The sequence below is a fragment of the Myotis nattereri genome (genome assembly GCF_964212035.1).
Source record: "Myotis nattereri genome assembly, chromosome: Y".
NCBI classification, from domain to species: domain Eukaryota; kingdom Metazoa; phylum Chordata; class Mammalia; order Chiroptera; family Vespertilionidae; genus Myotis; species Myotis nattereri.
The window spans coordinates 40,725,276-40,749,510 of NC_138094.1; the positions used below are offsets into that span (position 1 = coordinate 40,725,276).

The 24,235-nt window shown below is 39.1% G+C and overlaps 1 protein-coding gene across 1 annotated transcript in view; it reads right to left on the reverse strand.

Moving 5' to 3' along the window:
• The window catches only part of LOC308512202 (lysine-specific demethylase 6A-like), a 293,519-nt gene that overhangs the window by 16,834 nt on the left and 252,450 nt on the right, over window positions 1–24,235 (reverse strand). The window contains exons 21-23 of the mRNA XM_081081999.1: window positions 16,756–16,820; window positions 16,604–16,678; window positions 15,160–15,308 (exon numbers count right to left, since the gene is read on the reverse strand). Coding sequence (XP_080938125.1) covers window positions 15,160–15,308; window positions 16,604–16,678; window positions 16,756–16,820 — 289 coding nt within the window. The remainder of the gene's footprint in view (window positions 1–15,159; window positions 15,309–16,603; window positions 16,679–16,755; window positions 16,821–24,235) is intronic.

The window sequence follows — 24,235 nt, forward strand, 5'->3', positions numbered from 1 at the left end:
GTAATTCTTCCACCACAGGTAGGTTATTACCCTGGCACAAAGCTTTAAAATTAGAGATTTGGTACAGCATGATAGATTTAGTTTAAACACACAAAAAGACAAACAATCCCTCAGAATAGGCCCTCAGAGCAATCAGAATTTTTCAGAATATTTAAAAATCATGTCACATGTAAACACTGATGGTAAGTACATTTTTATTTATGTAAGTAAGAACAGATACAAAACGTTTACCAATAAATGGCTACTCAAAACTGGTTCTGTAAATTACATTGAGAAAAATAAAATATACTACATAACAATGTTGGAGAAATAATGCTATACAAAAAATAAAAAAACAAGAAGGTAGGTCCAACACACATAACAATGTGAACACATAAAGCTCACCCACTCCCACATATTGAACACATACCTATATTTAGAGGAATTTCTTCTGAGAGACAACTGAACAAACACACACAGAAGAGAGAGAGACCACTGGAAAACCCATCAAAATTAAAGGAACAAGTGTGTGGCCTTCTTTGCATTCCCCCAACTTGGATAGCTCTGATGTGAGTTCTATCCAGTGATTCTGATTAATCTGCACGACTACAATAGTGTTTCTCCTGAAGCTAGCTCAAAAAGAAACAAGATGGCACTACAGCAGGTGAACAAGGTCCAATGGATCCAATAAGGCGTTGAGACACACACAGACCAACCCACTGCTACATATACACAGGGCAGCCCTGCTGTATGAGAGGGAACCATCATGATACAGTGGAGTGTGCTCACACAAACACACAAGGGGGCCCAACAGAGACTGGGCTCAAGCAGCAGTCAAATAATAGGAATGCGTCTACTCTTGATCCAGGAAGAGTGCTATAAAGTCACCAACAGGGACTCACCACCTAGACCAGATGGGCACAATTAATCAAACAGTCATCAGGCCATCTTGCCCATGAATGCTCCTCCTGGCCAGTGGCACCCACTGTTACAGGTGGTTGATCCAACTTCATCCAGCCTAAAAGCATCCAGCACACAGTCTAATAAATTCACTACTATACAAAGCAATGTTTTCAACATTGGGAGAGATAGTCATTTCACCTAACTCACAGAAAGAAACACAGAAACTCCTGTAAAATAAGGAGAAAAAATAAACTCTTAAGAAAGTAGCACTGGTAATTTGCCTGATAAAGAATTAAAGAAACGGTCATAAGAATGCCCAACAATTTTAAAATAGAGAAACAGAGAACTTCAACAAAGAGTTAAAAATTATGAGCCCTAACCGGTTTTGCTCAATGGATAGAGCGTCGACCTGTGGACTGAAGGGTCGATTCTGGTCAAGAGCATGTACCTTGGTTGTGGGCACATCCCCAGTAGGGGGTGTGCAGGAGGCAGCTAATCAATGTTTCTCTCTCATCAATGTTTCTAACTCTCTATCCCTCTCCCTTCCTCTCTGTAAAAAATCAATAAAATATATATATATATATATATATATATATATATATATATATATATATATATTCAAAGAAACATTCAGAGCTGAAGAATTCAATAACTGAAATGGAAAACATACTAGAAAGAATAAACAACAGACTAGTTAATTTACATGGATTAGCAACCTTGAAAACAAATAGTAAAAATCACCCAATCAAAGCAGCAAAAAAATATATTTTTTAATGAAAATAGATTAGGGCATGAGAGCAATCAGTACATCAAATATGCACGCTAACACTGCCTTATACGTATCCTACAAGATAGAAAGGGGCAAAAAGTGTATTTTGAAGATATAATATCTGACAACTGTCCTAAGCTGGGGGAGGTAAGAGACATCCAGGCTCAGCAAACAGTGTGTTCTAAACAAGATGAACCCAAAGAGACTCATTCCAAGTGGGTAATTGTAATTAAAATAGCAAAAGTTAAAAATAAAGAGATAATCTTGAAGGTACTAAGAGTCAATCAACAAGTCACATAAAAGGGAGTTCCCATCAGGTTATCAGCTGATTTCTGAGCAGCAACTTTGCAGGCCAGAAGGGGATGGGAGGAAATATCTTCAATTGAAATGCTTGGGGGGGGGGGGGGGGGTAGGTGCAGTGTGAAACTACAATGCAGAATATTATACCCAGCAAGGTGATCATTCAGAATTAAAGGAAAAAATATGAGTTTCCCAAACAAGCAAAAACTAAAGAAGTGCATCATCACCAAACCAGCACTTCATAAAACATTAGAGGGTCTTCTTTATGCAGAAAAGTAAAGACCCTAACCCAGGGGTGGGCAAACTTTTTGACTTGAGGGCCACAATGGGTTCTTAAACTGGACCGGAGGGCGGGAACAAAAGCATGGATGGAGTGTTTGTGTGAACTAATACAAATTCAAAGTAAACATTATTACATAAAAGGGTACGGTCTTTTTTTTTTTTTTTTTTTTTTAGTTTTATTCATTTCAAACGGGCCGGATCCGGCCAGCGGGCCGTAGTTTGCCCACGGCTGCCCTAACCAGTAATAACAAATACATGAAAAAGAAAAGTCTCATAGATAAAAGCAAATACAGAATATAGTAAAGTAGCTAAAAAGCTAATATAAAAGAAGACAAAAGTAGCGAAGTCACTGTAACTCCAATAATCAGAAAATAAAACAAAGTGATATAAAATATAGCATCAAAAACACAAAGTATGGAAAGGGGTAATAAAAAGTGTGCTTTTAGAACATGTTTAAACTTAAATGTCAAACATCTTACAATGCACTGCTATAAATATAGAAGGATTTTATAAACCTCCTGGTAACTTTTAACCAACAATAAAAAATATACAAATCAAAGAAAAAGGAATCCAATCAAAACACTAAAGAAAGCCAACAAATCAAAAGTAAAGAGATCAAGAAAAAAAACACTTCCACCACCAAAAGAAAAAAAGAAGGCGGGGGGGGGGGGGGGGCACTGAGCCACATACCTATGAATAATTACCTTAAAATGTAAACAGACTAAATGTTCCGTTCAAAAGACGGAATAGTCACAGGGATGTAAATTACAGCATAATGAATATAATCAATAATATTGTAACAGCCTGATTGATATCGCTCTTGATTGGTCAGGGCACATGCCTAGATTGCAGGCTCCATCCCCAGTAGGGGGCATGTAGGAGGTAGCCGATCAATGATTCTCTCTCTTCATTGATGTATCTATTTTCCCTACCTCCCTTTCTCTTTCTGAAATCAATAAAAACATCTTTAAAAAAATATTATGCTGTACCCCTGAAACTAACAGAGAATGCTGAACATTCACTGTAATTAAAAGTAAAAAAACATAAAATAAAAATTAAAAAGACATAGGGTAGCAGAATAGATTAAAAAAAAAAAAGAAGTATCTTTATCCTGTGTACAAGAGACTCATGTTAGATGGAGAGATACACATATAACTGAATGAAGAGATCAAAAGAGATATTTCATGCAAACAGAATGAAAAAGAAAGTTGGGGTAGCAATACTCATAAAAAGGACATTACACAATTTTTTAAGGTGTCAATTCAAGAGGATATACTAGTAACAATTATAAATGTCTATGAATTAACATAATAGTGCCTAAGTATCTAAAATAAATATTAATGAACACAAAGGTAGAAATTAACAGCAATAATACTGGAGGGAACTTTACTCTCTACTTTACTATTCTATTAATTTACTACTCTACTACTTTAACATTATTGGGGAGATCATCCAGACAGCAAATTAATACAGAAACAATGGCCTTAGTTGTCATGTTAGATCACATCAAATTACTAGAATATTGCATCCCCAAAAGTGCAGAATACTCATTTTTTTAAGTACACATGGAATATTCTTCAAAATTGTTTAAACACTGGGCAACAAAACAAGTCTTAATAAACTCAAGAAGACTGAAATCACATCAAGCATATTTTTTGACCATAATGGAATGGAACTAGAAATCAGCTATAAGACAAAAACTGGAAAACACACATGCACAAACACTAAACAACGTGACTGAACAACTGATAGATCAAAGAAGAAATCAAACAGAAAATAAAATACACCTAGGTACAAACAAAAAGGAAAGCACAACTCCCCCAAATTTAAAAGATGAGTAAAAGTAGTTCTAAGGGGAAAATTCATAGCTATATACTTCTTAAGAAACAAGAAAAAGCTCAGCCTCGCCAGTGCAGTTCAGTGATTGAGAGTCAACCTATGAACCAGGAGTTCACAGTTCAATTCCTGGTCAAGGGCACATGCCTGGGTTGTGGGCTTGATCCTCCGTAGGAGGCACGCAGGAGGCAGCCAATCATAGGTTCTCTCTCATCACCGATGTTTCTATCTCTGTCTCCCTCTCTCTCTCTGAAATAAAAAAATAAAAAGCTAAAATAAACAACACATAAAGGAACTAGAAAAAGAACAAATAAAATACAAATGAGCAGAATAAAGGAAATAATTGACCAAAGCAGAAACAGAGACTAAAACAAAAATGGAGAGTAATGAAACTATCAACATAGTTTAGGCAGACTCATCAAGACAAAAAGAGAGCTCAAATAAATAATCCTATAAAATACAAGCCTAATATGCTAAGTGTCTGGTCAGGCATTCAACCAATCAAAGTATAATATGCTAATGATATGCTAAAGGCCGCTCAACTGCTCACTGTGATGTGCACTGGGCCTCTACTATCAGAAATGTAAGAGGAGAGATTACAACTGATACAACAGAAAAACAAAGGACTTTCAAAGGATAATATAAACAATTTATACATGCCAACAAACTGAATAACCTGGAAAAATAAATAAATTTCTGGAAACATAGAGCTGCCAATACTGAAACAGATGAAACAAAGAAACTGAACAGATTGATTACAACTGAAGCAGTAATAAAAAAAAAAACACCTCATAGCAATGTCCAGGAAAGAGAGCTTGACAAGTTAATTCTACCAACTAATCAAAAAAAGTAATAACTGTTCTTCTCAAACAATTCCTAAAAATTTAAGAGGAAGGAGCCCTTTCAAACTCATTCTATGAGGCCAGCATTACCCTAAATCCTAAATAGACAAAGGCCTTACAAAAAAAGATTTACATGCCAATATCCCTTATGAATATACTAGAGGCCCCGTACACTAGTGGGGTCCCTCAGCCTGGCCTATGCACTCTCGCTATCAAGGACCCCACTGATGCACAATCAGGGCCAGGGAGGGATGTGGAAGGTTGGCGAGCAGGGAAGGGACCACAGGAGGGCTCCAAGGCATGTCTGGCCCATCTCGCCCATTCCTAATTAGACGGACCCCAGCAGCAAGCTAACCTACCGATCGGAGCATATGGCCCCTAGTGATGAGTGTGCATAGCTATAGGTTGAATGGTTGAACGGTCACTTAGGCTTAGATATAGATATAGATATAGATATATAGATATAGACATAGATATATAGATATGCCCAAATCCTCAACAAATTCTGGCAAATCAAATTCAATAATACATTACAAAGATTATAGACCTTGATCAAATAAGATTTATAGCAAAGATTCAAGGATGGCTCAATATATGCAATTCAGTTAACATTATATACCACATCAACAACACCTAAGATAAAAATTAGATCTCAATAGATGTACATAAAGCCCTTGATAAAATTCAACATCCATTTATGATTTTAAAAACCCTCACTAAGGTGGGTAAGAGGAACCTTACCTCAAAATAATAAAGTTATATAAGATAGTTAACAGCACACATTCCACTGTGAAAAGATGAAAGTTTTACTCTAAGATCAGAACAAGATAAGGATGCTCACTCTCAACAATGCAGGGTTGGGCAAAAGTCGGTGTATAGTCAGGAATACGTGAAACATAAGAGTTTATTCTTGTGTAATTATTTATTAACTAGTGGCCCATGCACTGGAGGTGGGAGGTCCTCAGCCCAGCCTGTACCCTCTTGCAGTCCGGGACTCCTCGCCCTTTACCTGCTCGATGCTCCTTACTGCTTGGCTCACTGCTCCTTAGTGTTGCTCCTGTAGTGCTTGCCAGCTGTGAGCCCAGTTTCTGGCTGAGCGGTGTTCTCTCTGTGGGAGCGCACTGACCTACATTGAGCATCTGCCCCCTAGTGGTCAGTGTGCACTATAGCGACCGGTCGTTCTGGTCATTCCGCCATAACGGTCGCTTTGGCTTTTATTACTAGTACATAGACTAGAGACCTGGTGTACGGAATTTGTGCCCCGGCGGAGAGAGGTCCCTCAGCCTGGCCTGCGCCCTCTCGAAGTCTAGGAGCCCTCAAGGGATGTGTCTGACTGCTGCGGAAGCAGGAGAGGCTCCCACCGTCACTGCTGCCCTTGCCAGTTGTGAGCTAGGCTTCTGGCTGAGTGGCACTCACCCTGTGGGAATGCACTGACCACTGGGGGGCAGCTCCTGCACTGAGTGTCTGTCCCCTGGTGGTCAGTGTGTGTCACAGCAACCAGTCATTATGCCATTTGGTCAATTTGCATATTAGCCTTTTATTATATAGGATTATTGTATTATTTTTTTCATATGAGCAACTGTAAACCCACTTTTGCCCCACCCTTTATTACTCAATTACTCTAATTACCTAGACAAGGTAATTAGACAAGACAAGAAAAAGAAACAATAAGAACAGTAAGAGGAGAACCAAGATGGCGGCATAGGTTAACGCCGGAGTTTGCTGCTTTGAACAACTACTTCAAAAGTGAAACCAAAAAAAACGGAAGGGACATCACCCAGAACCACAGGAACGCTGGCTGAGTGGAAGTCCTACAACTAGGAGGAAAGAGAAACGCATACGGACACTCAGAGGAGGCGCAGTGCTGAAGTCAAATTCTGAGGTGCGGAGTGCGCGGAGCGGGCTGGCGGCGGAGGGCGCAGTTGGCGTTTTCAATCGGGAGGGAGTCGCAGACTCTGAGCTCCAGATCCGGGCGAGTCTTTAGGGACCCAGACTCAAACGGGAGAAGCGGGACTGTCTGGCTTCGGTCAGAGCGAGTGCAGCTTTCTCTCCGAGGTTTGCAGCGGGTGCTGGGACTCAGAGAGGCAGAGCCCCTGGGGACAGGAATGAGAGCCGCCATAACTGCTCTCTCCGGCCCACCCTGTTGATCCTGTGCGACCCGCCCCGCCCAAGTCCTGCACACAGGCATTTGCCGGATAGCCTCAGGCAAAGGCTAGATTAGCACCTCCCTAGAGGACAGAAGTTCTCTCACTGCTGACACAGCTGATTCTCATAGCCACTTGGCCTGGAGGTCAAACCCTCCCTGGAATTAGCTACAACAATCAAGATTTAACTATAAGACTGCGAACAAAGACCACTAGGGGGTGCACCAAGGAAGCATAACAAAGAAACAGGACAAAATTGTCAATGGAAGATATAGAGTTCAGAACCACACTTTTAAGGTCTCTTAAAAACTCTCTAGAAGCCGCCGATAAATGTAGTGAGATCCTCAAGAAAACTAATGAGACCCTCGATGTTATGATAAAGAACCAACTAGAAATTAAGCATACACGGACTGAAATAAAGAATATTATACAGACTCCTGACAGCAGACCAGAGGAGCGCAAGAATCAAGTCAATGGTTTGAAATGCGAGGAAGCAAAAAACACCCAACCGGAAAAGCAAAATGAAAAAAGAATCCAAAAATGCGAGGATAGTGTAAGGAGCCTCTGGGACAGCTTCAAGCGTACCAACATCAGAATTATAGGGGTGCCAGAAGATGAGAGAGAGCAAGATATTAAAAACCTATTTGAAAGAAAAAAAAAAAACCTATTTGAAGAAATAATGACAGAAAACTTCCCCCACCTGGTGAAAGAAATGGACTTACAGGTCCAAGAAGCACGGAGAACCCCAAACAAAAGGAATCCAAAGAGGACCACACCAAGACACATCATAATTAAAATGCCAAGAGCAAAAGATAAAGAGAGAATCTTAAAAACAGCAAGAGAAAGAAACTCAGTTACCTACAAGGGAATACCCAAACGACTGTCAGCTCATTTCTCAACAGAAACTTTGCAGGCCAGAAGGGAGTGGCAAGAAATATTCAAAGTGATGAATACCAAGAACCTACAACCAAGATTACTTTATCCAGCAAAGCTATCATTCAGAATTGAAGGTCAGATAAAGAGCTTCACAGATAAGGAAAAGCTAAAGGAGTTCATCACCACCAAACCAGGATTATATGAAATGCTGAAAGGTATCCTTTAAGAAGAGGAAGAAGAAAAAGGTAAAGATACAAATTATGAACAACAAATATGCATCTATCAACAAGTGAATCTAAGAATCAAGTGAATAAATAATCCGATGAACAGAATGAACTGTTGATTATAATAGAATCAGGGACATAGAAAGGGAATGGACTGACTATTCTTGGGGGGGAAAGGGGTGTGGGAGATGCAGGAAGAGACTGGACAAAAATCGTGCACCTATGGATGAGGACAGTGGGTGGGGAGTGAGGGCGGAGGGTGGGGCGGGAACTGGGAGGAGGGGAGTTATGGGGGGGAAAAAAAAGAGGAACAAATGTAATAATCTGAACAATAAAGATTTAATTAAAAAAAAAAAAAGAACAGTAAGAATATCCAAACCATAAAAAAAAAAAGAAAGAAAAAGAAACAAAGGTAAATTGGAAAATAATTGTCATTATTTGCACACAATAGATACATATAAAAAAGTTATCTTTGGAATAAGAAATGCATTTCATAAAGCAGCAGGATACAAAATTAATATACAGAAACCTGCCACATTTCTGTACACTAACAATGAACAATAATAAGAGAAATTAAGAAAACAATCCCATTTGCAATGGTATCAAAAGAATAAGATATCTAGGAATTTAACCAATGAGGTAAAAGATCTGTACTCTGAAAACTATAAGACAAGGAAGAAAAGGAAAAATATATAATTTGCTAACTGATTGCAAGAATTAATACTGTTAAATTGCCCATACTACCCGAAGCAATCTACATATTCGAAACAATCCCTATCAAAATACTAATGGCTTCTTTTCAGAACTAGAAAAGTTCTAAAATTTATATGAAACCAAAAGGACTACTACTAGCCAAAATGATCTTGAGAAAGAACAAAGAGATATATTTATCCTGACTAAACTACATTACAAAGTTATAATAATCAAAACAGTATGATACAGACATAGAACAATGGAAAAGAATAGGCAGTCAAGTAAACCCTCACTTATATGGTCAATTAATTTAAGACAAAGGCAAAAATATGCAATGGGGTAAAGACGGTCTCCAATAAATGTTATTAGGAAAATTGGACAGATACATGCAAATAAATAAATTTAAAAATAAAAAGTACAAAGCCTCTGCATAGTGATGGATACCACAAAAGGACAGTCTACTGAATCAGAAAATGTATTTGCAAATGATATATCCAATTTAGGGGGTTAATATCTAAAATATATAAGAAACTCATACAACTATATAACAAAAAAATAAATAATCCCATCAAAATACGGGCGGAGGACATGAACAGACATTTCTCAAATGAAGACATACAGATGGCCAGTAGATATATGAAAAGATGTTCACCATCACTTATCATCAGAGAAATACAAATCAAAACTACAAAATAGGACTACATACCTATCACAATGACTATTATAAAAAATAAGAAAAACAAGTATTGCACATATGTAATACCTTAATTATTAAAAAAAGAAAAAGAAAAAAAAGCAAGTGTTGGCAGGAATGTGGAAGGAAGGTAAGCCCCATGTACTGCTGGTTGTATTGTAAATTGGTGCAATAACTATAGAAGACAGTATGGAGTTTTGTCAAAAAATTAAAAATAGCTCTAGATATGTTAGCCAAGATTAAAGTAATACAGATATCCATAGAAAAATGGATAAAATATAATGTGCATACGTGTGCATTTGCACACATATTTGAGTTCAGCAATAAATAAGGACCTCTTGCCATTTGTGACAACATGGATGTACCTACAGAAAAAAGACAAATACTGTGTGATTTCAGTTATATGTGAAATTTAAAAAAACACCCAAAGAGAAAAACAAAAACTCACTTTTTAACATTACTAATTGTATATTCATCATAGAAAGGAGCTCAATCTCTTGATTGCTAGAGGGTAGAACGTTGGGAGCATGGATAAAAAAAGTGAAGGAGAATGTGGGAACTGAAAGGATAATTAATAGACTCTAAGTGGTGATCATCAGGCATTTAAATGTCAAAACACTATGCCACTGAAACACATAAAACTAATATAGTATTATATGCTAACAATACTTTTAGAGTTAAGTGAAATCCATAAATGAAAAAATAAAAAAGTTCAAGCACTTTTAGGCACAAATGACAAAGACATATACTATTAAGCTTGATATACCGTCCAAATTTTAAAGAAAAAAGACTATTTATTTATTTATTTATTTATTTTTAAATATATTTTATTGATTTTTCACAGAGAGGAAGGGAGAGAGATAGAGTTAGAAACATCGATGAGAGAGAAACATCGATCAGCTGCCTCTTGCACATCCCCCACTGGGGATGTGCCCGCAACCCAGGTACATGCCCTTGACCGGAATCAAACCTGGGACCTTTCAATCTGCAGGCTGACGCTCTATACACTGAGCCAAACCGGTTTCGGCGAGAAAAAAGACTTTTTAAATTTCCTTTCATTTTCAAATATTTTCTTTTAGAAGTCTTTCAAATTGAATGAGATAATTAAAATAAATCTTAATAGATCCAGTTTAATGGTATATAATAGGAGGAAGAAAAAACTTGAGAGGAAAAAATTCTTGCTCAATAATAACTACAATGATGGCCAATTCAAAGTGAATTTCCAATTATAGCCTAGAAGTAAAAATTCTAATCAATGTATTTTATATCTAGCTGTACATCAAAAACCCTGAGGAGCTAACTCAGTTGGTTAGAATGTTACCCCGATATGCCAGGATTCTGGGATTGATTCCTGGTAACAGCACATACAAGAATCAACTGATGAAAGCAGGAATGGGTAGAATAATAAAATTGATGTTTCTCTCTCTCTTGTTCCAAAAATGCTGAGATTTTAAATATTTCTTCCAAAAACTTTTACAGGAAATTCCAATAGGAAACTTTGGAAGCTTAACTCATTCACAAATATGCAAAAACTAACTTAATAAGCTGGTCAGTATACAGTGAGAATACACTGAAGAAGTAATTGGATTTTCAAACTATAGCTGCTGCAGATAACAACTGCAAGCAGCAAAAACAAAAAGAGGATGATTGTGTGTGTAGACATTAGTATATAGCCGAACTGGTTGTTTGTTAACTATCATTTGCCCTAATTGACTAATGGCTGGAACTTACAAATGACTAAATATATGAACTATCACTTATGACATATCAAAGTCAATGCAAAGGTTATCAAAGGGGGAGTTATATTTGAATGTGTTTTCTTTTCATTTATCAAAGATATTTGGGTTGAATGAAACTTTAAGATTTTAAATCAGGGCATGGCAAATATGGCTCAAAGGCCAAACACCTGTTCTTAGGGGTAAGACTATCATATAAGACACAGATATGCTCTGTCTATGAGTGCTATTATGTTAACACAGCAGAACTAAGCAGAGTGACAGAGACTATATACATTTTAATCGCCTTGTATTGCCTGGCAAACTATAAAATGCAGCAAACAGTTATAATGCAAAACCATTTCAACTGCTACCCGTATCACCCATACTTCAACATTTTTTTCTTTCATTACCGTGTATAGCCATCATGTCAAAATAAGAAAGACTTCAAATGTAGCACTTTTGTCCTGGCCTGTGGGGCTCAGTTGGTTGGAGCATTTTCATGTATACTGAAAGGTTGTGGGTTCAATTCCCAATCAGGTCATGTACCTGGGTTGCAATTTTGATCCCTGGTTAGGGCACCTACAAAAGGTAACTGATCAATGTTTCTCTTGCATTCATATGCCCCCCTCTTTCCTCTCTCTTTAAAATCAATAAGCATGTAATCAGTGATGATTTAAAAGAAAAAAGAAAATGAAACACTTTAAAAGCATGTGGAGCCCAGCCAGCTTGGCTCAGTGGTTGAGCATTGACCCATGAACAAGGAGGTCATGGTTGATGTTCTGGTCAGGGCACATGTCTGAGTTGCGAGTTTCAATCCCAGTGAGGAGCATGCAGGCGGCAGTCAATTGATGATTCTCTCTCATAACTGATGTTTCTATCTCTCTCTCCCATTCTCTCTGAAATAAAAACAAACAAACACAAAACAAACATTTAAAATGCTCATTAAAATATATCTCTCAGCTCTGCATCAGCTTGTGCAGCAAAAGGTCATGGGTTAGGTCCCTGGCTCCCCTCAGAGCTCATGCAGGAGGCAACAGATTTATATGTCACTCTCACATCAATGTTTGTCTGTTTCTGTCTGTCTGTCTCTCTTCCCACCCCTCCCCTTCCACTCTTTCTAAAACTTAATGGAAAGTATATCCTCAGGTGAGGATTAACAATATATATAGACAGAAATTTTTAAAAATGTAAAATGTACTATTTTATCCAAGCTAAATTGCTTCACAAAAACCAAAACAAAATTAAGGCAAGACTAAATGAAATCTCTGGCCAGGCAAGAAAAACAGTTTATAAATTGTGAGTTAATTAAATCATGTTTGGTTGCAGTGGGTACTTCTAGAGAAAATAAAATGGTTCCAGACTGTTATCCTTTTGTTGAGAACAGATTACTCAATGAAAATGTTGGAAGCATCAATACGCAATTCAAAAATAAAATAAATAACTTCAAGCAGATTTTTTGTCTCTTGACAAGTCAACAGATTATTAATACTATATAATTGGTTTCTTTGAGAAGTCAATACCAAATGTGAAGTGACTCAAGAATTCACCTCTGTAAGTGATCTCCACAGGACCATTATAAGAGAATATTTTCTAAGAAACTGAAAAAACTTTAAATACTACTGAAGGGGCATCTGCTAAGATATATTACAACTAATGGTGGGAAAAATATGAATGAAGTGAGAAAAGCCTTACTTGGATAAATTAACAAAGTTTATGAAAATGTAAAGTGCTTAATGTCTATGGTTAATTATGTTATTATTCACTGGCACATACTTTATGCAAAATACTTTATTGTATGCCATTCTCAAAGACTTAATGAACATCAGTTTCATGAATTCTTGTTGGAAAGCGAAGCTGGTCACTTATGGCTTAGCACTCAGGCTTGAGACTGAAAATTTTTTTGAATGAGAACAACAATCAACTGCTGTCATTGGTCATTAATTTTTTTGGCAATTTTTATGATGATTCTTTAAAAAACCCCACAATCTTATATTGCAAAACAATACTACACAGTAAAGACATATGAAAGACAATGTTTTTGGAACTGCAAGTAGTATTAAGCTGTGTGGTATTAAAAATTAAACAAAAGTCTAGATGTCCATCCCTTCAACAATTTGCAGCACTACAGCTTTAGAACCATTTTTCAAACCTCAGTGCAATGCACAGAATATTTCCATTTTGCAAGAGCCATTTGTGCAATGAAATGTGAAAGGAAAACATCAAGTAAAAAAATACAGAACTTTCTTTTGGTTAATCCTCATCCGAAATATTTTTTCCTTTGATAGTTTAGAGTGGAAGGGAGAGGAGGAGGGAGAGAGAAACATTGATGTGAGAGAGACACATTGAATGGTTGCCTCTTGCACAAGTCCCAACAGGAGTTAGGAATCAAACCTGCAACCCAGGTATGTGCCCCTGACCCTTTGGTGCCACTCTGGTCAGGGCTAACAGAACTTTTTATATACGTTACAACCAATTAATATATTAAATAATATATGCCCATACATTGATAGCAGTATTTGGTAATACCTATTTGTGAAGACATATTTTTATTTTTAAAGATAAAATATGTATTATCTCATTGTAGAATAGCTTTAAAAGATGTACATCTGCAATTTTTAAAAACGTAGTAAAATGAGAAGTGAGAATATATCAGTACATAGTTAAGTATTTTCAATAAAAACTTTTAGTATAGCCCAGCCAGAGTGTCTCAGTGGTTAAGTGTTGATTTATGAAGCAGGGAGTCCCAGGTTCAATTCTCAGTCAGGGCACATGCCTGGGTTGCAGGCTTGATATCCAGTAGGGAACGTGCAGGAGGCAGCCAATGATTCTCATCATTGATGTTTCTATCTCTCTCTACCTCTCCTGTCCTCTCTGAAATCAATAAAAAATCTACACTAGCCCTGACCGGTTTGGCTCAGTGGATAGAGTGTTGGCCTGGGGATCAAAGGGTCCCGGGTTCGATTCCGGTCAAGGGCATGTGCCTTGGTTTCGGGCACATCCCCAGTAGGGGGTGTGCAGGAGGCAGCTGATTGATGTTTCTCGCTCATCGATGTTTCTGACTCTCTATCCCTCTCCCTTCCTCTCTGTAAAAAATCAGTAAAATATATATTTTTTAAAAATCTACACTAATAAAAGAGAAACATGCAAATTGGTGTCACTCTGCTATGCCCACCAGCCAATTAGAGCGAGTATGCAAATTAACCCAACAAAGATGGCGGTTAATTTGCATATGTAGGTGTGGAGCAAAGACTGAAGACAGTGTAGAAGGAAGCCAAGCGCTGCAGAAGGGAGCAAAGCGGCGGAGAAGGGAGGGAGCTGAGGCAGCGGAGACGGTAGCAGACTCGAGGCAGCAGACACTGGAGCGGAGGGCGGGTTTTGCTCCCTTCTCTGCTTCGCTCTGGCTGCAGAAAGCCCTATTCTTGCAGGAATAGGCCTGACGAAGCCCTATTCTTGCAGGAATCTTCCTGCAATGGGCCTCTAGTATATATATATTATAAAACAAAACCAAAAAACGTTTATTATATAAATGTTAAGTCCGTATAATATGATATAGTTCTTAATGTAACTACAGTGAAAAAAAATTGGAAAACTGTCAGCTTGCAATCAATGAGATCAAGACAAAATCTTTATGTAATGCTGTAATATAGTTCACTCACTGAGTGATTTATTGCTTCTTTCCCAAGTTATATTTTTCAGTTTTGGTGTTTACATATAAAAAAGATAAGAGACACTAATACTCTCAGATCAATTATAGGAATAATTACAAATATTTTTACCTATTAGAAAGAATTAAAAAATATTTTGAATAAAATAATTATAAACAGAAACTATGTAAATGTGTCACATTTGACTATCACTTTCTTTTGAAATACAAAGATATGTTAGCCCATAAAAATAACCTGGTGTTCGACTCCCTGGAACTTTCATGTATAGCTGAACTGTATTCATGCCCAGAATAGAATGACCAAGGTGGCTTAGAAGATTTCCTGCTGATACCACCCGCACAAAAGCAGGAAGTTTAGTCAGCTCATGCAGCTGCAACTTCCACCTGAAATAAAATAACAGATCAAAAGTTTAACTTTGCATCCAGAGACAGAAAAGCATCGGTCAGATGCTCAAACCTCAGAGGGAAGGTAGGGGAGGGTAGGGGTAAGGAGGAGAGATCAATCAAAGGACTTGAATGCATGCATATAAGCATAAGCAACAGACACAGACACCGGGGGGTGAGGGCATGAGCTGGGGAGGGGGCGGAGGGGAAGGGGAGGGACAGGGACAATGGGGGGATAAGGACACATATGTAATACCTTAATCAATAAAGAAAAAAAAAGTTTAACTTTGCTACAAATATTTATGAGAATTAACTGTGTTAAAAATCTTGTGATCTGACCAGAAAACATTACATTTCTAACTATTATACTTTTAAAGTCAAAAGTGCTAAAATGTTTAACTTTTTTAAAAAGTTCACAGAGTGATAATTGTACAAAAACAAAAAAATTATAATCATGTAAATCAAGCATGTCAAACTCAAAGGCTAACATGGGCCAAATAAACAATGTTTAAGTTTATGTGGACCGCAAAAGAAAAAAGCTTCAATTTTCATAGAAATGTAGGTTTATTTCAATAGAGACATGCTGAATACAATGAGTAATCGTTAAAATAATAGAACATTTTAATAAAAATTAACATTTTTTCTTGAACATTAACTTACCAGACACTGAATAATTGCATAAATTAATAAGCATAACACAAATAAACCTATTTTTCTTATTCTCTGAAAGTGAAATATTTTCTGTTGTACACATCAAACAAATCAGTACAAGACTAATGATCTGGCAATCAGCTGCCAAAATATTTGTGCTGGTATTTAGTGGAGAAAAATGGTGCGCCTGCACTTAAGGGAAATGAACGCAACACAATTATAGTAATCAGTTCTTAGCAAATGTTGTATTTGTTATTAAGAATTATGTATAACAGGATATTGTAAAAATTAAGTAGCAAAATTTTTACTAAAACATTTCTTACATACCGTTATAATGGCTGGGCCGCAAAAATATTCGTTGTGGGCCACATGTGGCCCATGGGCCATGAGTTTGACATGCTTAATGTAAATGAAACACATAATTTTTATTTTAAAATTTATAAAATTAATGTTCTGGCATTCCTCAAGTAAAAAAAAAAATCGAATTCAAAACCTAATAAAGAAGTTTTAAAATGCTGGTTTTTTAACTAATGTCAACATAAAAAAATATAGGCATAAAAAAACAAACAAAAACATAACTACTAGGGAATTTCCAATCCTGCAATCCTATTTTTACTTTACATAAACAGAACTGGAAAACTTACTTTTTGTCATCAGAAAGGTCAATGTTGGTCCCAAACTTTATGGTTTTAAAAGGTCCTTTCCTTCTCTTTCCAGAACTTAAAAAAAATAAACATTAAAATTAATTCCATGCTTTTTGCACAGAAATATTGACTGAACACATAAAGTTACTTACATATCCGAAGATGTAGATTCATTGTCTGAATAATCCTTGTGTTGCATTCTTTTCTCATTTTCTTCCTATAGATTAAATAAACATTCATGCATAGTATTCCATCACAGGCTACTGTTTCAATTACACAAGTGAATAAAATAGTCCTATCCTATCTAATAAAAGAGAAACATGGTAATTGGGGTACGACCGCTACCCTTCCCATTGGCTAATCAGGGCAATATGCAAATTAACTGTCAGCCAGTATGGCGGCCGGCAGCCAGGCAGCTTGAAACTAACATGAGGCTTCCTTGCTTCAGTGATGGAGGAAACCAACGTTTCCCGCCTGCCTTGCAGGCCTCTGAGCCTGCAGTTTGAAACATTTTAACAAATATAGAAGCTAAACAAAAACCCAGAAACCAGCTTTCAGCGAGCTGGGATCTCAGAGCTGGAGTCAGAGCTGGAGTTATACATTGTTCCGAACTGAAACAAACCAGATACCTACTTTCAGCAGCGGAGGCCTAAGAGCTGGAGCCTCGAGCTAAAGCTGGCCCAGAATTAAAAAAAAAAAAAGAAAAAAAGGAGGGGTTGGGAGCTTCCGTCACCCGCCAGCCTGAAAACAGCCCTCAGCCCCTCACCCAGACTGGCCAGTGGGTACCCCCACCCTGAATGGTGTGTGACCAGCTGCAAACAGCCATCATGCCCTCACCCAGGCTGGCCAGGCACCCCTGTGGGGAACCCCACCCTGATCCAGGACACCCTTCAGTGCAAACCAGCCAGCCCCACCCATGCACCAGGCCTCTACCCTATATAGTAAAAGGGTAATATGCCTCCCGGCACTGGGATCAGCGGAGCCGAGAGGCCTCCTGGCACAGGGATCAGCGAGACAGGGGGCAGCACCCAAACCCCCTGATCGCCCTGCAGCTCTGTGTGTGACAGGGGGCGGGGCCACAATCTCCCTACCCGCCCTGCTCTGTTTGTGACAGGGGAAGGCGCCCCACCCTCCTGATCAGTCCTGCTCTGTGCCTGATACGGGGGAGATCCCCAACCTCTGATCACCATGCGGCTCTGTCTGTGACAGGGTGCGGCGCCCCAACCCCCTGATAGGCCCTGCTCTGTGTGTGACAGGGTAGAGCCATAACCTTCCCATCAGCCCTGCCCTGAGTGTGAGAGTGGCAGCGCCCCAACCCCCTGATCCGCCCTGCTCTGTGGGTGATAGAGGGCGGCGCCACAACCCGCCCCTCCCTCCCCCCACGGGCCCTGCTCTGTGTGTGATGGGGTAGAGCCATAACCTCCCATCGGCCCTGCCCCAAGTGTGACAGTGGCGGCGCCCCAACCCCCTGATCGGCCCTGCTCTGTGCGTGACAGGGGGGAGCTCCCCAACCCCCTGATGGACCCTGCTCTGTGCATGACAGGGGGGAGCTCCTCAACCCCCTGATCGGCCCTGCTCTGTGTGTGACAGGGTACGGAGCCCTAACTCCCCAATCGGCCCTGCTCTGAGCCCGACCAGGGGCTGCACCTAGGGATTGGGCCTGCCCTCTGCCACCTGGGAGCAGGCCTAAGCCAGCAGGTCGTTATCTCCCGAGGGGTCCCAGACTGCGAGAGGGCACAGGCTGGGCTGAGATACCCCCTCTCTCCCCCGAGTGCACAAATTTTTGTGCACCGGGCCTCTAATCCTATATAATAATATATGCAAATTGACCCAACAGCAGAACAACTGGTCACTATGAAGGGCACTGACCAGCAGGGGGAGACGCTCAATGCGGGAGCACTCCCATAGGGGGAGTGCTGCTCAGCCAGAAGCTGGGCTCATGGCTGGCAAGCACAGTGGCAGTGGTGGGAGAGACTCCTGCGGGCAGTGCTAAGGATGGCCGACTGCTGGCTTAGGCCCACTCCCTGCAGAGTCAGACATCCCCCGAGGGCCACTGCATTGCAAGAGGGCGCAGACTGGGCTGAGGAACCGCCCCCACCCCAGTGCATGAATTTTGTGCACTGGGCCTCTAGTCTACATATAACCTACTTGGTTATACTTTGAAAACTAAGTTTCTATAAATACATTTCATAAAAAATATCTTCAATGACCACATTAAGTAAAGAATCAGAAAAGGCAATCCAAATAACACAATACTCATCCTCTTCCATCAGCCACAAAATTAATATTATAGAACACAATTATTTTTCAAATAAAAAAAACATGCATTCATTGTGGTCTAAAGATGAATTTCATTTTATATTTTTAAAAATTATTTATTTTTTATTTTCTAAACATATTTTTATTGATTGTTTTTTAGAAAAAAAAAGAAAGGGGGATAGAGTGACACAAATTTCAGTAAGAGAGAAACATCAATCAACTGCTTCCTGCACATCTCTCACTGGGGATCAAACCCACAACCAACGTATAAGCCCCCTTGACAGAAATTGAATCTGGTACCCTTGAGTCAAAGGGCTGATGCTCTATCTACTGAGCCAAACAGGTTAGGGCTGAATTTTATTTTAAATGGTATGAAAGAAATTTGAGAGATGACTAAAAGATAAAATAAAATAATATTTAAAAAACCTCACAATTTTTTTAGGATTAAGATATTTAGCAAGTACATACTCCTAAGAGAAAAACTTTATTCCTATTTCAAAAACAAAAAACAGGGTATGTTTTTCCTTACTGACACTCTTCTCGAAGAATGAAATCTGTAGTTTTTAAGATTTTACCAGATATTCAAAAAGAGAATGAAAAAAAAAATTAAAGCGAGATTAGGGAACGAAGTATCACAAGTGCTTAGAGATACCCAAGTAGCAAAGCAAAAGCACACATTCTAAACTTACCGAGGGCATACAAATACAAATATACATAGCTAAAGATTATATTGAGGGAAAAAGGTAAGATTTTCTATTTCTAATTATGATTTTGTTCAGTCACCTGACCCTGCCTGTGTAGACCATACTAATAAAATTACCGGTACTTAGAGAAGTTCTTCATAATTTAAGTTTTTGATACAATAAATTCCATATCAATAATAAAAATTTACATAGAACTAGTAAGGACATTGAATGTTTTTTTAAAAAGTGTGAATAAAAACTTGACAAAGTTGCTGATATAATGCATGGAGTAAATGGTGCTGAGACAAGTGAAAATCCCTGTTTAAAAGAATGAAGAGCCCTAACCAGTTTGGCTCAGCGGATGGAGCATCGGCCTGCAGACTCAAGGGTCCCAGGGTCAATTCCGGTCAAGGGTATGTACCTTGGTTGTGAGCATATACCCAGTAGGGAGTGTGCAGGAGGCAGCTGATCGATTGTTCTCTCTCATCAATGTTTCTAACTCTCTATCCCTTTCCCTTCCTCTCTGTAAAAAATCAATAAAATATATATATATTTTTTTAAAAAAGAAAACAATGAAGAATGATCATGGCTGCAGAATAGGTGGAACTTCCCACTCCTTGCTCCCAAGACCAGAGGTATTTGTGACTGAACTGCCGGACATCAGGCATGAAAAACTAGTTGAAGTGAAGTTAACCTGAAATACTGTGAACAGAGAACACAGAAAAAAGAAAGGAGAGGCAGAGAGGGTGGGTCAACTAGGCAGAGCACAGCTAGTAAGCGGGAGAGACATTGTGGCAACAGTGCCCCCACACCCCCGAGAGTAGAGTACAGAATCTAAGCCCAAGCAAGTATCCCCAACTCAGAAAACAGAGAAGGGGATGGGAATTCATGTAGCACTGGGCGGGAAGCAGTAGAGATAAAGTCCACCTTGGAAGCTCAAACTGCAAAAACCCAGGCAAAGAGCAATTTCTTTGTTACAGCACCAAGGACAAAAGACCTAATCTAGGACTGGGGGAATGGCCAAGCAGCAAAGCTCCACACTGCAGAGCTTGGTGTGAAGGGAGCTAACAGGTATAACCAACAGTGACTCAGAGATAGCTTCTAGCCCCTGGTAGAACATTGGGCAGAAAGCAAGATAGCTGGGAGGAGGCTAGTCTGTGTGCCTAGGAAGAAAAAGAGACCGGACTTCCCTACCTCACGTCCATAAATGCACTAAAGGCACCCTGGCCCAACCTGAAAAATCTGTCACATCTACCCTGTTCTGCTGTTGATCCCAATGAAAGGCAAATGTCTTGGGGCTACAAATCTGTAGCAGTAAGACTCAATATGCAGGTTCGGGGACACAACTGACCAGCAAAAACCCTGTCCAAGGACAGAGGCCTATGCAAAAAATTCAAGTGCCAAGAGGTTCTGATTTTTATATTTGCTTTTGTTTGTTTAAATATATTTTTTATTGATTTCAGAGAGGGAAAAGGAGAAATAGAAACATCCATTATGAGAGAAAATCATTGATTGGCTGCCTCACTGCATGCCCCCTACTGGGGATGGAGCTGGCAATCCGGACATGTGCCCTTGTCTGCAATCAAACTCTTTAGTTCAGAGGCCAACGCTCTGTCCTCTGAGCCAAACCATCTAGGGCTGTTTTGGTTTTTTTTGATCCCCTCCTATTCTGAGAGGCAGCAATGGACTGCCAGGAAACCAGAAATGAAGTGTTTCAACAGTGTCACCCTGGTGGGTTTCTGTCTGGGTGGGTGTGCTTGAGCCCTTCCAAAGCTCTGCAGGGAAGCCGATCCAGCTCCCCAGTGAATACAGCCTGTCAGCCCAGCCCTGCCTAAAGGATGAAGTGCCCACCCCCTCTCTCACAGTTTACAAGCATTACCTTCAACACCTTAAACCATATCCTGACAGGTACCAGAAACCCTCATAGAGTGAAGATCCATGGGAGATGGGAGAGCAACTCAGAGCAGGGACATTCAAAGGGTGAGTCCCAAGAAAGACAGTCTCTGGGCTTCAGAGGACCCACCAACTGTACTGTTTGGGACTATGCTCTGACAAGTGTTAGGCTACCTGGCTTTAGCAACTCACATTGATAGCACCAGAGAATCAACTTGGAGGCTTGTGACCAGCACATCAACAGGCCAATCTTGGACAACATCTGAGCAACATCCAACAAGCTGCACAAATAGGAGATCCAAAGGGTTTATATCTAGGCGCAAAATCTGTGGAAATTGTTTTTCTCTTCATATTTCTTTAATATTACTTTGTATATAATCTTTCTTTTTAGATTCCACTTCATTACTGCTTTTTTCTCCCATATTCGTTTCACTTTTTGCTTTTCTTTTCTTTTTTTGTTTTTCCTCTTCCTATTCCATATATTATTATTACCTTTTAAAATTACACACACACACACACACACACACACACACACACACACACACATATATCCTCTTCTTATATTTTACTTTTCTTTCACATTCTCCTGTCATTTTCTTCTCTTCTTTTTGGTCACTTGTATTATAATATTCCCTTTTATTTCTCTTTATCTTCTCTTTCCTTATGCTTTTTGTTGGTGGTAGGGTTGTTTTGGTTCTTATTATTAGCTTTTGTTCTATTTGTCTGTGTTGTATTCAGTTTGGTCCTGTTTTATCTTGTCTTGTTCTGTCAGCACCTGTATAATAGCTGTCTGGGGTTGAGCCTCATAGGCAGCCAGCCTGAGGACTGAGTCCACCCACGAAATGTACAATCAGAAGGCAATTACAATAGGAGGTGCAGATAACCCATGCAAGGGGCATTTCTAGGGCATCGAACTCAAAAGATCAAGGAGACTACACTACAAGGCATGGCAAGACACTACTCAAAAGACAAGCCGACCAGGACTGTGAATCATAGCAGATGTACCTAATAAATAGTTATAATCATGCAGAGGCAGAAAAAATGGAAAGATAAACAGAACCCAAATGAAAGAACAACAGAATTCTCTAGAAGACGAGTTAAATGAAATGGAGATAGGCAACTTATCAGAAATATAATTCAGAGTAATGATTATAAGAATGCTCAACAGAATGAAAAAAATAAATAGACATTATTAAAAGCAACCAGTCAGAAATAAGGGATGAACCCTAAACAGTTTGGTTCAGTGGATAGAGTGTTGAACTGCGGGCCAAAGAGTCCTGGGTTTGATTCTGGTCAAGGGCATGTACATTGGTTGCTCCTCGGGCCCTGGCCCTGGTCAGAGGCAACCAACTGATGTGTTTCTCTCACATCGATGTTTTTCTCTGTCTTTCCCTCTCTCACACTCTCTCTAAAAATCAAAGGAAAAATATCATCAGGTAAGGATTTTACATACACACACACACACACACACTATATATATATATATAAAATGACACAGCAAACATAAAGAATACATTGGACGGAATAAAAAGCAAATCAGAGAAAGCAAAGGACTGAATCAGCAAATTAGACACAGGGAGAAATAATCACTCAGAGAACCAAAAAGGAAAAAAAGGAGGAGGAAGAGATTAATCAAACAACATAAAAGCATATGTGTACAACCCAGAGTCATAGTCAATAGCATGGGGAAAATGTAGGGTGGGGTGAGGGTAGTGTGGAGGGAGGCAAAAAGGGACAGGATAAGAGACATCTGTTTGCTGCCAACAATACAGTAATATAAAAAATAACAACAACACTAAAAAGACCCAAAACAAGAACAAAACACGGAACAGTTTAAAAGTTTAACCCTTTTCGGTCCAACGTTGAGGCTGACTCGACAGACCAGTTTCAAAAGATACCACACTATGAACTGTTTTAATGAATAAACTCTTTGATTGAACATAATAATATAACCGGTGAATTTTTGGTTTAAACTTTAAAATAAGAACATTAAAAAGTTCAACATTCAATCCCATCAATTAATTTGGACCAGACTGTTTGAATTCCAAAAATAAAATTGGACCACAAAGGGTTAAGGGAGCTTTGGGAAACATTAAATGCAACAGCATCTGCATCATAGAGGTACCAGAAAGAGAAGAAAGTCAGCAAAGGGTAGAGAACCTGTTTATAGAAATATTGGCCAAAATCGTCCTTAACCTATGAAGGGAAAAGTCAAACAAGTTCAGGAAGCACAGAAAGCATCAAGCAAGAAGAACTCAAAGAGGCCCATGCCCAGACACAGGCCAAAGGGGAATGACATGAAGTATTCAAGGTATTGAAAGGGAAGGATCTGAAAATAAGACTACTTTATCCAGCAAGGTTATCATTCAAAAAATAGATGATGAAATAAAGAGTTTCACAGACAAAAGAAGGCAAAGGAAATTTATTACCACCAAATCAGCATAGCAAGAAGTGTTAGAGGAACTATTGGAAGAAAAAGTAAGAGAGGGAATCATAGGCAAAAAGGATAAAATTGGCAATAAACAAGTTCATATTAAGAATACCCTTACATGTAAATGGATGAAATGGTCCAATCAAAATTCATATGGTAGCTGAATGGATAAGAAAAGATGACTTATATATGACTCATATATGCTGTCTACAAGAGTCTGACCTCAGAACAAAAAAGTTCACCCTTGCCCTGACTGGTTTGGCTCAGTGGATAGAGCGTCAGCCCGCGGACTGAAGGGTCCCAGGTTCGATTCCAGTCAAGGGCATGTACCTTGGTTGTAGGCACATCCCTAGTAGGGGTGTGCAG